The 16413-nt window shown below is 37.7% G+C and overlaps 2 protein-coding genes across 4 annotated transcripts; one reads left to right on the top strand and one right to left on the bottom strand.

The window, feature by feature from the left end:
- The first annotated feature begins 1840 nt into the window (after nucleotides 1-1840).
- On the top strand, nucleotides 1841-7255 carry LOC137955777 (uncharacterized). Its single transcript, XM_068802894.1, has 8 exons — nucleotides 1841-3002; nucleotides 4041-4214; nucleotides 4301-4342; nucleotides 4423-4503; nucleotides 4698-4817; nucleotides 6131-6226; nucleotides 6314-6463; nucleotides 6545-7255. Exons 1-7 carry the CDS (start codon nucleotides 1878-1880, stop codon nucleotides 6353-6355), a joined length of 1680 nt encoding a protein of 559 aa, XP_068658995.1. The 5' UTR covers nucleotides 1841-1877; the 3' UTR covers nucleotides 6356-6463; nucleotides 6545-7255.
- Nucleotides 7256-9767: 2512 nt separating this feature from the next.
- Nucleotides 9768-16088, bottom strand: LOC137955992 (protein FAR1-RELATED SEQUENCE 11-like). Of its 3 annotated transcripts, none has more exons than XM_068803262.1 (5): nucleotides 15346-16088; nucleotides 14681-14804; nucleotides 12170-13177; nucleotides 11641-12084; nucleotides 9768-11324 (listed from the first exon to the last, which is right to left on the bottom strand). In XM_068803262.1, exons 1-5 carry the CDS (start codon nucleotides 15456-15458, stop codon nucleotides 10455-10457), a joined length of 2559 nt encoding a protein of 852 aa, XP_068659363.1. In that variant the 5' UTR covers nucleotides 15459-16088; the 3' UTR covers nucleotides 9768-10454. The 3 variants fall into 3 exon arrangements, with proteins under 3 accessions (XP_068659363.1, XP_068659364.1, XP_068659365.1); XM_068803263.1 differs by having other exon boundaries at nucleotides 14681-14781; nucleotides 15346-15430; XM_068803264.1 differs by lacking the exon at nucleotides 14681-14804 and having other exon boundaries at nucleotides 15346-15429.
- Between the last annotated feature and the right edge of the window lie 325 nt (nucleotides 16089-16413).

Here is a 16413-nt window from a genome sequence, read left to right as displayed (position 1 = left end):
AGGAAAATGTTAATTGTGAGTAATTTTTATTAATTACTTAAATTTTTTTAATAAAATTATTGATTTTAATCTTTGATAATTTATTAAACTTATGAGTACATATTTTTTAGTAAATAAATTTATTATATATTAGTTGATGATTACTATACAAATAAAATTTGTATTATTTAAATTTATTTAATTAAATTACTTTAAAAGTTAGTAATTATTTGAATAAATTAAATAATTATTAATTTAATTAATAATTATGTAAAAAATCATGTTATGCAATTTATATTACTAATATATTTATTTCTTATTTATTTATATATAGTAAATTATTAATTAATAAATCAATATATTTATGTTATCAAATTAAACAATATTAATTTATAAGTTTGAGTAGCTAACAATTATGTGAGTATTTTTTTATTAATTATTTTATACACGATCTATTTTTTAGTAAATTATTTTTCTCAAAAATGCAATGCCAAACTTGTTCTTAAATTAGAAGGCTATCGGGAGATTTCAGCTTAGACCTTTCATGTTGAGTCATGTCGCCATTTTAAACCTAGATCCTTTGTTCCCTAAACCATTGGTTGCTAACTAACTAAATATCGTAATGGTTTTTGGACCTAAATTTAATGGGTTGTGGTTGACAAAAAGAAATATAAAAATAAAGTTTAATAATGTAAAAATCATAGTTTTTGGATTTGGGATTGATACCTAATTCGCGTTGATGATTTTTAAGTCTTGACTCAGTTTCCAACTATCCTGAGTCCCAATTCTACTCGACTTGATCGTATAACTTTTTACAAGGAGACTTAATTAAAAAATATTTTAAATAAATATAAAAATAAAAAAATAAGATTTTTTTTTATATATAATCTATTCTGCATAATTAGCTGAATATAGTAACAATGTCCAAGCCACAAACTTAGTGTGTTAAGTTAATACATGGTTCACTATGTTGTGAGCTTTAAGTACCTATTTGGCAAGAAATAAATAAATACAAATATAAAATTGTCACATGTGAAAATGATATATATAGTGATTTTTATTAATTATTAAAAAAAACTTAATTTTTTGAACTATTAAACATTAATAATTTTATATCAATAATATTGTTAAAAAATCTTACTGATCATAAAATTGTAAATAAAACATACTACCATATGAATTAATTCAATTCACATTAATTTTTTAATTAATAAAAATATATAATTATTTGTTAAAAAACGAAGACTATAATAATCATATACATTATTTCTAAAATATTACTATTATGATTTTTAATGGTTAATTATTGATTTTTTATTAATTTACTTTAAAATATCTATTATTTTAATAAAATTAATAATTATTAGAGATTAATTTATAAATATTACTTATTATTATCAAATATTATTGCTAAAATCGATGATTAATGTTTTAATATGCTATTAATTAATTAATAAAAAAATTAATTATATGCAATTGATTGAGATTGACATATATAATAATAATGGTCATTATGTAATATTATAATATGTTAACCCTATATTAATGATTTTGTTACTTATTGAATAACCCTAATTGGTAGATCCTTACCAGAAAAGCCGTTTTCTGGTATGTGACTCACCTTAACTCTGGTTCCGACCTGCATAATTCTCATAACCCAGAGCCCCTGAAATCTGGGTCGACTCGCGACTCAAGAGTGGCAAAATTGTAAATTGGAAATAGTAAGAGGGCCCAGAGAAAGCATGTAAAAGGAAGATTGGTAGCTGAGAAATCGTGTCACCGTCATATTCGATATTCGCAACAGCGCCGTAGAAGGTACCGCTACCACAAGTGCACGTTCCAGCTGACTCCATCCGTTACCGCCCGCTGGTATCTGGTGTTCGCTCAAGGTTGTCAAGATGAGTGTTCGGTGCTTTCTAGGACCTCCTTCCGCTTCTCACGAACTTCGTCAAACCTTACAGTTAACCATGCAAATTCCCTCTAGCCGTTCTAAGCACCTGGCCTCCATCGACATGGGCACCAACTCTTTCAAGCTTCTCCTCATCCAGGCAGACCCCAGTGGTCGGTTTACTGCCGTCGATCGCATCAAAGAGCCCGTCCTCCTTGGCCGTGGCATGTCCTCCAGCGGTGAGCCCCCCTCCATCACCCACGATGCCCAACTACGCGCCATCTCTGCTCTTCAAAACTTCGCGAGTATCTTAGACCACCGCTCTGTTGATTGCTTCTCCGTCGTTGCCACCTCGGCCGTCCGTGAAGCGGAGAACAAGTTGGAATTTCTGTCCAAAGTCCAGCGCGATTTGGGGCTCCAAGTGAAAGTCCTCTCGGGCGAAGATGAAGCCCGGCTTATCTACCGGGGAGTTCTCCAATTCCTGCCCGTTTATAATGAGAGCATCTTGACGGTCGATATAGGGGGTGGATCGACCGAATTCGCTCTCGGTAAGGAAGGTCAATTAATCTTCGCCACTTCTCTTAAACTGGGTCATGTTACTTTAACAGATGATTTTGTGAAGACCGGAGAACTCGTTAATATGCGGAAAAAAATAAGGTCGATGATTGAGGAGTCTGGGCTCGTCGAGAAGGTGAAGGCGATTGGCTTTGATGTCGCAGTTGGTTCGTCTGGTACAATTCGATCAATAGCGAAAACTGTTTTTGCAACTAACAGCGTATCTTCGATGGATTTTGGCGGGGCTTGGAGATTTACAAAAGAAGAGCTTGCCTTTATTATGGAAAAACTGTGTGGGGGAGAAGTGCTTACATTGCCTCGAGTTTCAAAGAGACGATCGGAATTCTTGCTCGCTGGTGCGATTTTGCTGTGGGAAATATTCGAGGTCCTTGGCATCACAAAGATGGAGGTCTCAAAATATGCTTTGGGGGAAGGGATTATAGCAGAGATGTTGGCAAAGGAGTGCCAGAGTTTTGATGTTAATGCTAATGTGAGGTGGAGGTCCGTGGTTCGACTTGCTACGAGGTTTAATAGTGACAATCGGATGAGATTGGCTGTCAGATGTATCGCCATTGCCAAGGTAACTACATCTATATTGAGTTGCACTTACATGAGGATGTGGATTTCTGATTATATGTTATTGTTGAAACCTCTAATAGTACACTATTTGTTGCAAATAATTTAGTAGGTTTGTGTCTTTGAAGTTGCATTGACTTTTTATCAATTCGATAGATGACTCATTGGGATAGATGTATATGAAGAATCCCCCCCCCAGAAACGTATAGGAGGTTTTCTCCTCATACAGCTCAAGAAAGAATGATTCGAATTTATGTATATTAGTGGCAAATGTATCCAAAAAATTTGTCTCATATACACTCAAGACTTTGCTGGATGCAAGATGTGTCATCTGTCCTGTGGTTTTATTAGCTCCTTGTTGCATTCACAGAGATTGGATTCAAATGTTGAATCTCATTATATTGTCTAATTGGCAGAAATTGAATTTGTTCAAATTTTTATAAATCTCTAAGAATCCAAATAGTCTAAATCATTTTCAGGAATTCTTTTTGTTTCTTTTGTTTGTTTCCACTATATCTGTTTTGGTTTAAAATTTGAGTAGAGAGAGCTCTCTATGTTCTTTCTCTATTATATTATGTATATGTAGATGCAGTTGAAATATTTGTTTGTATCGACCGGGCCAGTCCTTGTATTAGATCCATGCGGTTGCTTTACTAAAAGGTTCGAGCCTTTTAGCGCACTGCTCTCAACATGGTATCAGAGCAGGTTGGTCCCGTGTTCGAATCCCGCTCCCACCGAATTTGTCCCGGGTTTTTTCGGTGAATTTGTCCACGGGTTTTCTCCGTGCGGGGGAGTGTTGAAATATTTGTTTGTATCGACCGGGCCAGTCCTTGTATAAGATCCGTGCGGTTGCTTTACTAAAAGGTTCGAGCCTTTTAGCGCACTGGTTTCAACATATGCTTATAATGAGATTCAATAAACAGAAGTATATACTCTCACAGTGATCCTAATAGTCTGCTATATAGAAGAAAAAAAAAATCCTAATGGTGAATGATTTTATTTACCATCTTAATGTAATCCAACTTGTTTGATTTTTCTTAAGGGTATTTTTGAAGCTTTAAGGAAATATGGTGAAGCAAAAAATGCTCAAAAAGAATCTGCTATTTGCTGGGATGATAAAGATGTTGAATATCTTGAAGCAGCTATTCTACTTCACAATATTGGCTTCTTTATTGGTAAAAAGGGTTATCATAAGCAGTCATTCCATATTATCAAGGTAATAACCAACCCGAAACTACTGTTTGTATCCCCAACTTCTGATCAACCCTTCCTTTTCTGGCTTATGAGTTCTCCATGTTGTAGAATGGTGGTCACCTTGATGGCTACAACGAGGAGGAGATTCAGGTAGTTTTATTGATGTTTCTTGATTTTTCTCTTTGCCTTCTCTTTGCTCTCAATTTAAATGGCTTCACATTTGCTCTCAGATTATTGCGCTTCTTGTAAGATATCACAGGAAGAAGTTCCCTAAACGTGACCTACCTGCTCTTCGAGGTTTCAAAGAAGAGGTAATCTGTACCATGTAAGAGGAGGGGAAAAGGACATATCCTTCTAATCCTTTCTCCCCTTGGTTTTGAAAAAAGAAGACATTTGGGTGGTTTGTCTCCCCTAAATTCTGCCCTACTTAGTACTACTGTATTCTTCTGGCATTTTTTATTTCACCTTTTCTCTTTTCTAATTTTTCTTAAATAATCTCTTCCAGGAAAAACAAAAATTTAGAGTTCTTTGTGTCATTATACGACTCTCTATTGCTCTTAAGCAGTTTCAGGGTATGATGCTCAGGAGACAAGAAAAAACATGTCCGAATGATGGTTTTGAACTGGTAAGCGTTTTGCAGCCCTTCATTCAGAATATTCAATAAAAAAATCTTTCTCATTGTTTCCTATTACCATGTTTAAGATGAATTAATTCACCTTTAAATTCAATATGTTTCTTTTTCATTCTCTCAATTTTATCAGACTGTAGGTGCAAACTGTTCATTGTGTACTATATCCTCAAAGCTACTGAAGCACCAAGTTGTGTGTCACTATGATCCACATTTTCTTCTTGGTTGCCTTAAAGCATATGAAGGCATCACGTTAAGGAAACTGTTTTTCTACTTCTTGTCCTCTTAGGGATATCACATTGGCTCTCTTAGGACTACTGAGATTTTTGTTCCCACTGACAGTCATGAGGAGCATTCACTAGATTTCTGTTGTCACCTCCAAATCTTGAGATATTCTCATGGGAAGATACGGTAATGGTAAGTGTAGCACCTGAACTGGCTGCAACTATCTAATACAAGGACATATGTATCCCTCTGTACTCCAGCTTTTATTTTGGAGCATTCAGATAAATGCCTTCCCTGGTAACATGAAAAAGAGGTCCAGCAGAACTACCTGTAGAGCTAGCCTGATGATAATATATCTCATGTTGGTTCCGTTAGGATTACTAAGATTTTTGTTCTTGCTGACAGTCATTAGGAGCGTTCACTAGAATTCTTTTGTCACCTCCTAATCTTGAGACATTCTGATAGGAAGGTAAGATAATTGTAAGTGTAGCACCGAACTGGCTGCAACTATTGAATACAATGACATGCATATCCCCATGTACTCCAGCTTTTATTTTGGAGCATTCAGATAAATTCCTTCCCTGGCAACATGAAGAAGAGGTCCAGCAGAACTTCCTGTAGAGCTTTCCTGGTGATAATATATTTCACATTGATTCTCTTAGGATTACTGAGATTTTTGTTCTTGCTGACAGTCATTAGGAGCATTCTGTTGTCACCTCCTAATCTTGTAATATTTTCATGGGAAGGTAAGGTAATAATTGTAAGTGTAGCACCTGCACTGGCTGCATCTATTGAATACAATGACATACAGTTTTTATTTTGGAGCATTTGGATAAATTCCTACCATAACTGCGATACACATTTATTCCTCAAGATGACTCTTTCTTTCAATTATTATTCACTCTTAAGTTGATATCTGTTTTTTTTTTTTTTTATCTTAATATGATGTCAGAATACAAGGAAATCTGTTGGATCTGTGGAATGCCATCATATATCCGTTGTTTCTCTGAAAGAAATGATCATCTCCCAATTTTATTGCGCAAAACTGTTGACTTCTATAGTTGATTTTCTGATGTCAATTTCAGGTTCTTACCGAATCAAAGGATCATTCAATACTCCCTGAACTGAATTTGGCTGATATTCAGATGGAACTTAAACCAGAATTGGAGCATTTTAGAGAGGTCAAACAAGATACTTCAAAACAAAGCCAATTGTTCTACTTATCGTATCCAATTACCATAAAGATTGAGTCCTTTTTGTTGTCTCAGATTTTCCAGGAGAATATTTCAGTAGTGCTCCCTAGTGCATAAACTATTGAGATGCAAAGGGTGGTTTTAAGGGTTATTCTCACAACCTCTTCCATCAGTTTCATGCATTGAGCAACACAGCCTCCTTGTGAGACAAGATGCTCGGGCAAGGTAAGGTGAAGTCAATAATTTGAGAATTGGACAATATACCCTACATTTTTATGACTTCTTTCCTCTTGTCTAAACCCCTAGTCCATCTCAAGCTTTTGGAACCAAGAATGTGCAATCCCCCTTGCTGCTTGTATATCCTTGTTGCTGGATGTCAGAATATCGTTAACCACAGGTGGACTGCATCTTGAAAAGCTCACTAATGGTTCAGATCTGCGTGAGTATTGATTCCTCCACTGCTGAAAGATCATTCCTTCCGAAGAATTTACCGGTGATCTATGAGTTACTATTGATTCAACTCTTACAAATTGAGATTCTGATGATGAAAAGAGAAATGAGACAGTGGACTGTTGTTAGCAGAGAAAGGTACTGCCAAGACTTTCGACACTGAAAGGTCAGAACAGCGAGCGGCGTAGATACCGTTCCATAGTCGAGTTTGATTGCTGCACACTCAAGAAAAAGCCATACTAAGCTTCATCCTAACCTTCTGTGTTCTTCCTGCTCTAACAATTCACTAGGGCTGTGTGAGCCTCCTTGATGGGGTATGGCCATGCATGAAGAAGCTCCTTGATAGATTATATCTCGTGCCAAGTCAACTATGGGTGTGAGTAACAGTGTAGTAGCTTCAGTTTTCCCAAACAGAAATTAGAGGTAAATGTTCAAACTGACCTCAACTATGGGTTTTTGGTTTATAATTCTTTCTTGCCTTGACTATTGGAGATGGTGGATATGGCCCTGTTATTATTCTTTCGTGAGAAGGTTGGAAGGGAATTCCTACAAACTTTTTCCTTCTAACACCCTTCAAATTCACTTACATTAGTTACCTTCTCCAGAGAATATAAACTAAGTTGAGCTTTTGGTAATTTTTTTATGTTATAAACTGAGTTGGTATCAAGTTATTACTAAGTGACATTTAGAAGGTCCTTCCACCGTTACATTTGAATTCTCACTTATATTTGCTCTATTATACGATTAATCGATTAACCAACATCAATGGAATGTAATTCCTGGTAAACTAATGAAAATAACAAATATGTTATTACATTTAGGGAATTTGACTAAATTATCCATTTTTAACAAATATTAATAAAAATAACGAACTTTGAAATTTAATATCAAAGTTGAGTATTTTTTTATATTAAGCCTGGAGGTTGGTTATTTTTGTTAATATTTGTTTTAAAATGGGTAATTTTGTAAAATTCTCTTATATTTATGATACGACTGGACGGGTTCACTTTCCCGCCCGAGGAGTCGAGAGAGGGAAATGGAATCACAGGTTCCTTAATCAGGTCTTCTTCCGGTCATCTCTCACTTACGGAATTCGTTCAAGCAGAAGCAGAAATTCGACCTTCATCGTCTGATCTTCATCAGAGTCTTTCTCATGTCATTCAGTCGTCGAATCCAAATTCCGCTGATCCAAAACAACGAATTGTTTCGCTCGACATTCTTCGAGGTCTCACGATTGCCGTATATCGCCGTCGTTCTAATCTGTTATGCTCTTTAGTTTTTGTTGCCGCTCTCTGCTCTCGGTTAAAAGTTCTAGTTGGAAAGAGTGATGAATTCGAGTTTCACAGTCTGCTCCGTTTACTCGTCCATTGTGAGCTTCTCATAATTTTTATGATGTGTTATTTCGTACTTTATGAGTTACTCCTGGGAGGTACTGAACTAAGTTATTCTGGATATTTGAAGCTGTTTGAGCTTAATTTTTCTGTCGCCTGCTGGAGTGGTTCTAAACAATTTCCATTGAATAATTAGTTCTGAATTGTTTATGAGATATCTTCTTATTTAACATGATGCCACCTCGTAGACCTTCTCATTGGATGTGTTGATTTGAACCTTTCTTTTAACAGTTTACAATGGGCTACAAGTGATTATCGTCGGAGTCTCAGGCTTTTTATTAATCACTATCAACTACATAGTGAGTTGAAATCCATATTTGTTGTTTATAATCTTACCCTTCTATTGTAAGCTAAACATTGAGTAATAATAAAGCAAAGATAAAAAAGAAAATCGTAATCCACTCAACTAGTGCCATGCTTTTGAAAGATCTTTGTTCCTTTCTTGGTTCAGGCCGACATCAAACAGTTCACCACTTCAGTGGATGGGAACCATCAGAGTCTATGCTTTGGCAGCATCTGAGTACAAGGATGCTATTGCTGGTATCTATCTCTTCCATATTTTATGAGTTATTGCATTCGGGTCAAGTATGCCATCAGTAGCTTGTACTTCAATTTTTGTTTCCATCGATCAGCAAAACTGAAATTAAAGTGGACTGAACCTTCACCTAAAATCTATTGACACACAGAAAAGACAAAAGCAAGAAAAGTTATTCTATATTCCCATCGGTTTCTCACTCCAACATCTCTATTGCTCTACTGAAGCGACCCGCACCGAGGTCAAATTGTTTGCATAGGAATAAAGAAGATAAGCTCTTCTTTACTGAGTCTTTACGTAAGGTTTTCTGTTCTTTTGGCTTATCTCACAGAAAATGCCATTTTGCTCTCAACTCTTAATGCTTTGAGAGTTTAACCTCTAGTGGGAACTGAAATGATTCTTGTCGGAGTTCAATGAAGAAAGCAAAGACTCGAGTCTCTTCATTTTCTTACCTCGCAAGACTCGTAAGCTGCTTTCGGCTACCTTTCAACCACCCCCCTGCGCTTCCTACCTTGCCTGAAGCTTACTACGTTCACAAACGAACTCTATATAAGAAAAATCGACGGGCTTGACAATCTCAATCTCAGGCTCTCAGCTATCCATAGCAGTCATTAGTCATAGATGGAAGAGAGCTGTTCAGCCTCCGAAGGCGGCAACGGCAAGGGCCTGTCTACGGGCGGCAACACCGGAGGGCAGCAGGAGGAGACCTATTCCCATATGGGAACCGTTGCACGGAGGGCCCTGTTCTCATCAAAGCAACGTCGAAGAAAAGCTCTCACGGGAGAAAGTAAGGCCCTGCCGAGTAGGCTTAGCAGAGTATTCACGGCCTGCAAAATGGCCAATTCTGAGGGGAAATAGGGGGTCTGGAAACGGCTAATTTTTTTAAGAGCTGCTCTTTTGTGCCACAAAATGGTGCTTCTATGGCCTGCAACATGTTCTAAGGGATTTTTGCACTGCCCATATCTTCAAACTTCTACTAGGCTACTAGCATACTACCACTTATCACTAAGAACCATGTCACCGACGATTTCATGACGTTTGTAAGATACAATACAAGGATTTTCTGAGTTAAATCACAAAAAAACTTGAGGGTGTGACTAGAATGTCTCCAAGTCCAATGCCTTGATAATAAGATACAAAGAAAAAAATACTATGACCCAAATAATGTTAAGAATTAGATACTCTAATTCAATATCAACAAGAGCAATAATAATCACAGAAGAAAAAAAATTAAACACTAGAACACAAAATTTATACAGGTTCACCTCAAAGTGAGACTATGTCCTGTTTTTCGCTGCTGCAATTACTCACTATAATGATGAAATAGTTTACAAGAGAAATTACCTTTCTTTCCCGCAAATCAGGATCCTCAATGATGACCCTATTAGCGACGCCCCCAAAGATACATGTGTGAAATCCCCTAGCAACCTCTAGTTTTGTTGCAAAGATCAAAGACATTAAGAAGCAGCCAAGCGATGATTCCTACAAAGGACATATGAGAAACTTGGAAGTGTTCAAATGGGAGTTATGAGGGTATGCTGCATTCCAAGCCATCAATGTTGGAGTCGACAAGAATAATTAGATCCTTAAACCAAATTGTTTCAGATAAAAAGAGATATTTATCGAAGACAAGCCTTTCTCTGATGTTGAGGTTCCTATTTCAGCCAAACATCTTCGGATCCCAACAGGACTTCAGTGAAGGCCTAAAAGAGAAATATGATAGTGAATTAAGAGGGCAGATTAAGAAAAGGAAAAGAATTTATATTTGAACGGGTGTGTGAGCATTCCATGGCACAACACTATCTTTACATTAATCCATCAAATTGGACTAACAAAATTCCTAATGCTGCAAAAATCCCAAGCCATCTCCACCTAGACCATCACCTCCCATTATGGGGCAGTCATTGGCATCATGTCCAAACTGTCCACAGCAAGGCACGGCGCACCGTCTCCTTTTCCTGGAAAAATCAGTCAGATCTTTTGACCTTCTCTCTTTTAGTTTCCCCAAACTGATGTGGTCTTGGGGATTACCAGCTGCGAAACTCTGCACAATGCCATCAGCATCTTCTACTTCTGGTAGAAGTAATGAATCGGATGGGCTGCTAAAACTCATCTCACTAGGCCCTAGGGCTGATCTTGGGAACTCCTTGATCCGGGACAAAACCATAGCAACTTGATCTGTTGCAACATCTAGCCTCTCATCTGTCTCTACTGATTCAGTGAGGAGAGCAGATATCATGGATTGTAGGACCTGAACCCGACCGGACTGGTCTCTCAAAGAGGTCCGAAATAGCTTCCTGGGAGATGAAGGATTCATCGATCTCCAACGCAGAGGGAGATATTGGTCGGGGATATGAAAGCAGTTATTAGTAGAGAGGACACGAAGTACATGCCTACAAAGGATCCCTGAAAACTCAAACTGATGGCAACTGCAGTTGATGATCTCATCCCGAGGAATCCAGATCACTTTGGACCCCCCATCCATCTGGGTGTGATGCCTCACAAGAAAACTACCATCCTCCATTTGAAAAGATGCAAATTGGGGAGCCAGTACTAGCTCTTCCTGAAGTTTACAGAATGCATAAGGTGTGAGAACAGTAGCTGCATGTGATTCAATTGGAGACCCAGTTTTTAGACAGACTTTATGGAGCTTCCGTTGCATCTTCTGCTTTGCACCTGCTTGATCTCGGAAATCAACAATATCCGCCACCTGCATAGAGAAACAGGGACATGACTAAGGTCATGATTTACAACAGTAAGGCTGTAGAAATATTTTACAACTATTTCTTTTTCAAACGAAGTATTTATTTCTCATTAGTAGAGATATATATATCCTTGGTGGAAACAACACAAATCCAGTGCTGCTTCTTGCTTAAGGTTACTTTAGGCCTATCAGAAGAAGAAATAAATAAAGTTATGATAATCATATCGCAGAACAATGATCCAAACTTGGACAGTCTGAGGTGGAGAGTGGCCAGAATTGTTCCACCTACACCGTACAAGTCTGAAGGAAGAGAGCAACATACCTGTTCGACAAAATTATCTAGCTGTGATTGAGCACTTAAAAACCGCTGGATGAAAGCAGTAATAGACTCTGACTGGAAAGTACTGTTCATTCCAGCAAAGAAGTAACATCGTAAATATGGCAATGCCCAGAAAGTTCGTAAAGCATATAAGCTGACAATGTGCCTATTTGAATGTAATCCATATGCATTAACCATCTCTCTCCATCCAACTTCAAAGTCATCCACTGTCTCCATTTTGTAGAGGCGGTGGAACTCAGCCTTCCAATTATCATATTGTGACCCAAGAAGTACTGAAAACCAATCAGAGAATTTTGAAATGATGTGCCAAATACAAAAAGCATGCCTTGTGCTTGGCATTTCAATAGCAATTGCCTCTTTGAGCCACATGTTTTGGTCAGTCAAAAGGGTTTGCGGAGCCTTTCCTTTCATGAAGCCTAAAAATGTCTGTCATTCAAAACAGAAAACTATTACTTTGAAGCTCAAAAAGAACAATAACCATATATGCTTTTAAAAATTATTCTCTTTTTACCTTCAAAGCCCAAGAGAAAGACTGCATGTTTTCATCTCGGAGGAGGACACAACCAAAAAAGCAATTCATCCCATGATTGTCCACTCCAATCCATATCCCAAGAAGCATGTCATATGGCTCGACCCTGTGGGTTGTATCAAATACCACAGCATCTCCAAAAGCCTCATACAATCGAACAGAACCAACATAAGACCAAGCAATATGCTCCAACCTATTATGTGCATCGATTTTGAAATCGTATTTGAAGTTTGGATCTTCATCCTTGATTTTTTTGCACATTGTGAGAAGGTCAATAGCATCATTATCACGATCAACATTTCTAAAGGACTGGAGCAAATTTCTGACATCTATTTCAGTAAAGGGTAAACAACCCAGCTTAACTCCTTTCTCCAGCTCCATCACTCTTAACATTTGGCGAACTGACATGCCTGCTTTAGCAAACATGCAAATACGACTCTTGTCATCTGCAGATATTATGCAACAAGCAGGCAGGAGGCTTACTTCATTTGATTTCAAGAGTTCGTGGTTGTGAACGTTGCTAAAGCCAGTGATCCGCCACTCCGGGACGTCAAAATCAGCCCTTTTAACTATTCGCATGTATGCCTGACAGCCACAGCGTGAGGATTTCCGATTTCTCTGTAGTTTAGATTCATCGGAGGGCTTTATTTGTGGATATCCACCACGATGGCAGGTGAAATCCCTTCTAGTGATTCCTCTGCCGACTCCATCTTTTCCTCTAGTACGGTGGCGCCTAATTGAGAAACCACATTGCTTTGCAAAACTACAATAAAATTCATAAGCAGCATCTTGGGACACGAATCTTTGGCCAATGAATGGAACAAGATTTACAGAGGTTTGGCGAGACAAAATTGTATCTTCAGGAGTTTCCTCAATGGTGCCAATGTCATCTGCTGATAAATCTGTTCCATTATCTGAAGCTTCTAAAACTAAACCAGCTTCTTCGGGAATTCTCTCCATAAGAGATAAATTACATCCGAGATACAATACCTGCATGCAGTATTGCAATGGTTAACAACTAAAGAATAACAATCTTCCAAAAGCTTATAATAAAAAAGAGTTTTCATTCTCAAAAACAATTCCTTCTGCAACTAAAGATTTGAGTTTTTTAAGCTACTCAGTTCAGAAACTGTTTTATACCGACAAAGATGAAATAGATTGTTAAGACCTATCTTTCTTTTACTGAATCTCAGAAATATGGTCTCATAAATGCGAAATTTGTAATACTTATGCCTTAAATGAATAATAAATTTTTATTTTGATGTTCAAGATTTCTAACAGTACCCAGCACTGAGGTGAAGACAGAACAGAGGAGGGAAGGCAAAAATACATGGAAAGATAAAATTGCACAACTGATGAGATTACAAAAATAACAAAGTCATGTAAATCTAATAATCAGATCATGGCTCACTGCTCCTTCCTTAGCTAGCTTATTGGCAGACTCATTGTTTTGCAATTTCAATACATATCATCTTGATTCCTGTTGTCTTAAGCAAATAGTGAAATAGATTAATGATTTTCTTTCTATCATAAATCTGAAATTAACACACCTCAGTAAGGCTAATTGAAGAAATACTTCACAATATAGGTCATTAGAGATGTTTATTTAACAAGCTCTCTGTAAAAACTCACTTCGAACTTCTTGTGCAATTTTACCATGATGGCATGGCTAAACTTACTCCGAGGTAGGCTACTTATTCAAAATGAAAAAGCAGCATCAAAACCGAAGCTACTAGTGAATATGTCAAGAAGCTACAGTAGTTCTTTTTCCCATTCTAGTTTTTTAAATGGTTGCCTTTCCTCATTTGGATATATCCATCCAAACCAGTTTTACACCTAGAAAAAAAAATATTTCTGAGGAACCACGTCTTTTGATCCTGTAGATAGATGTAGCATCAAATAGTCCATCTATTCTCCAATAGACACCGATATACTCATGTACACAAGTAGAAGTCCCTTCGTGGCAACATAGTGATCATCCTTATTTAATGATGTTGACATTTTTGTTAAAAATAGCACAAACAAGCATAGGAGGAAAACAGAAAAATACAGAAAAATGAAGGTAAAATCAAATGCCTCAATTTTTAAAAAAATAAAAATCGACAGCAAGATGTTAATTGGTGATGCCATTTTTGGCTTAAGAATCGACTAAAAAATTAGCTGTCTGCAAAACATAGCTATCAAATAGGTAAAAAGTTTATCTTAGTATCTTCAAATTTAATAAAATTGAAATTATAGTAGATGATGACAAAATCATAGGTAAAAAAGTTTATCTTAGTATCTTCAAATTTAATAAAATTGAAATTATAGTAAACTAAAACCTACTGAAGCATTCCAAATTGGTGAACACTATTTTTTTATTTTTATTTTTGAAATAGAAATTGGTCAACACTATTAGAAATGTTCAGGTGTATGGTCTCTACTGCCTCTCGCCTTTTTCATTATTTGTCACAGCCTCCATGCAGTATGCAAGTGAGGAACAAACTGTCTTACCTCAAATCCATCACGGTCATAGTGCCTTCGTTTCTCAGGATCAGATAGAATGTTATATGAATAAGCAACCTCTTTAAAACGTTCTAAAGCTTCAGAGTTACCTACATTTTTGTCGGGATGATACCTGTTAAATATTGTGGAATAAAATTAAAACCAACAGCCAATTAAGAGCTCAACAATCACTGTGAAACTGTTTTACTCTTTATTTAAAGGTTGTTTATGTAAAGAAACTTAAACCAAATATGAAGAACAATTCTAGCTTTTAGTCCTAAAGGTATAACCAATGATCCAAAAGACTATCTAATGAGATCTACCATCTACTAGATGAAACGGAGAAACATTAGGAAATTAGGAACTACTAAATTTAAATTAAATATAATTTTTTTACCCATAAAATTCTTGAGTTTCCACTGTTAAATTAAATATTTTAAAATTAAGGAGAATACATTTATTGCAGAAAACATTAGAGGTCCTTCTGTACACCAAGCACTTGTATGTACGAGTATCACATTTGAGAAGCTTCAATTGAAAATAACTAGCTGAGCCATGACACTATCCTGTCAACGTAAAATTAACAACTGTCCTCGAGGTTCGGCGCAAAAGCTTCAGAGCAGAAATAAACCCATGAACAATAAAATGCTTCGAGAAAGATTTAAGCAACTTACTTGAGGGCTAATTTCCTGAAAGCCGTCTTAATCTCGAAGCCAGTGGAAACCCTAGAAACACCCAATACCTCATACGGATCTCTGAGAGCCGCAGGCCGGGACGGATTCTCCATCTCCTACCTTGCGTCCCTCGGTCGAACCATCGGCTCTACCCAGATTCGCTCAGTCGTCGACGCTCCAGGAATAGCCGATTCAAATTTGAAACAAAAAAACAGGCTCACACTATGTAATCGATCAAGCTTCAATACAGATGCACAACATCCCACAAACGTAGATCGAACTTCAATTCAGATGAGCCAGATTCCAATTACGTTTGATCGGAAGAACGAAATGTGTGAAAACAATGCAGCCTTTACGCAGAGCTCTGAAGGATACCTCACAGAAACGACGTAGCGCGAAAACTGTGAATCCAAACGAACTCGAAGGCGAGAGGAACCATAATGGAAGGAGCAGAGCTATTGTGCGCAGCCGGGACGCACAGGGTTAATGAGTACAACAGGCCAAGAAGAAAACTCCGGATCGAACGGTTCGCTTCGGTTGCGCTCCCGCGACTTACGTTGAGCGCGCGAACTGCGCCTCCGGTGCGCATGGGAGAGAGGAGCTCGCACGAAAAGCGGGGGAGGTTAAATTGCACGATGGCGCAGGTTAGATGAACCCTAGCGATGGGAAAGGGCGTTCCGGCATAAATGAGGAGGGGCTCGTTGTACGAAGGCACTACCGTGCGCCAGGGAAGAGGCGGAGAAACGAAAGGTAGATGATCTGGCTGGCAAGCACTGGACAAATAATTTAAGGAGGATAAGGTACTCGGGGGGTGTGACTGCGCACCTGAGTATGGAGGCAGTTAAAAAGGAAGTTGGACGGATCACCTCGCGTGCGTTGGATAAATTTACGGTTTTGCTTCGACGTAAAGCCTACTGCACAGTGGTTTTAGAGTCCTTTCCTATCCCTTTTCACATGGAGGGGGGAAGGACCAACAGAACTTTCACAAGAAACAGTCCCCCCAAAAAAACCATTGAAGGGGCTTTACCCTGCCCTTCCCTTGCAAAGCAAGGGGGGAGGGAAGGGCGG

Source organism: Aristolochia californica, unplaced genomic scaffold (assembly GCF_029961685.1).
Source record: "Aristolochia californica isolate CCGP_79_NKW_82.1479 unplaced genomic scaffold, dmAriCali1.0.hap1 SCAF_2, whole genome shotgun sequence".
Classification (NCBI taxonomy): domain Eukaryota; kingdom Viridiplantae; phylum Streptophyta; class Magnoliopsida; order Piperales; family Aristolochiaceae; genus Aristolochia; species Aristolochia californica.
Note: the sequence above shows the minus strand (reverse complement) of the source record. Positions and strands in the feature narration are given on the sequence as shown.

Coding starts and splice junctions, on each gene's coding strand:
- LOC137955777 (XM_068802894.1), top strand. CDS start 1,878: ATGAGTGTTCGGTGCTTTCTAGGACCTCCTTCCGCTTCTCACGAACTT. Junction 3,003..4,040: donor GATGTATCGCCATTGCCAAG/GTAACTACATCT, acceptor ATTTTTCTTAAG/GGTATTTTTGAAGCTTTAAG. Junction 4,818..6,130: donor CGAATGATGGTTTTGAACTG/GTAAGCGTTTTG, acceptor TGTCAATTTCAG/GTTCTTACCGAATCAAAGGA.
- LOC137955992 (XM_068803262.1), bottom strand. CDS start 15,458: ATGGAGAATCCGTCCCGGCCTGCGGCTCTCAGAGATCCGTATGAGGTA. Junction 13,178..14,680: donor ATGACCGTGATGGATTTGAG/GTAAGACAGTTT, acceptor TACTGCATGCAG/GTATTGTATCTCGGATGTAA. Junction 11,325..11,640: donor TAGATAATTTTGTCGAACAG/GTATGTTGCTCT, acceptor TTCTCTATGCAG/GTGGCGGATATTGTTGATTT.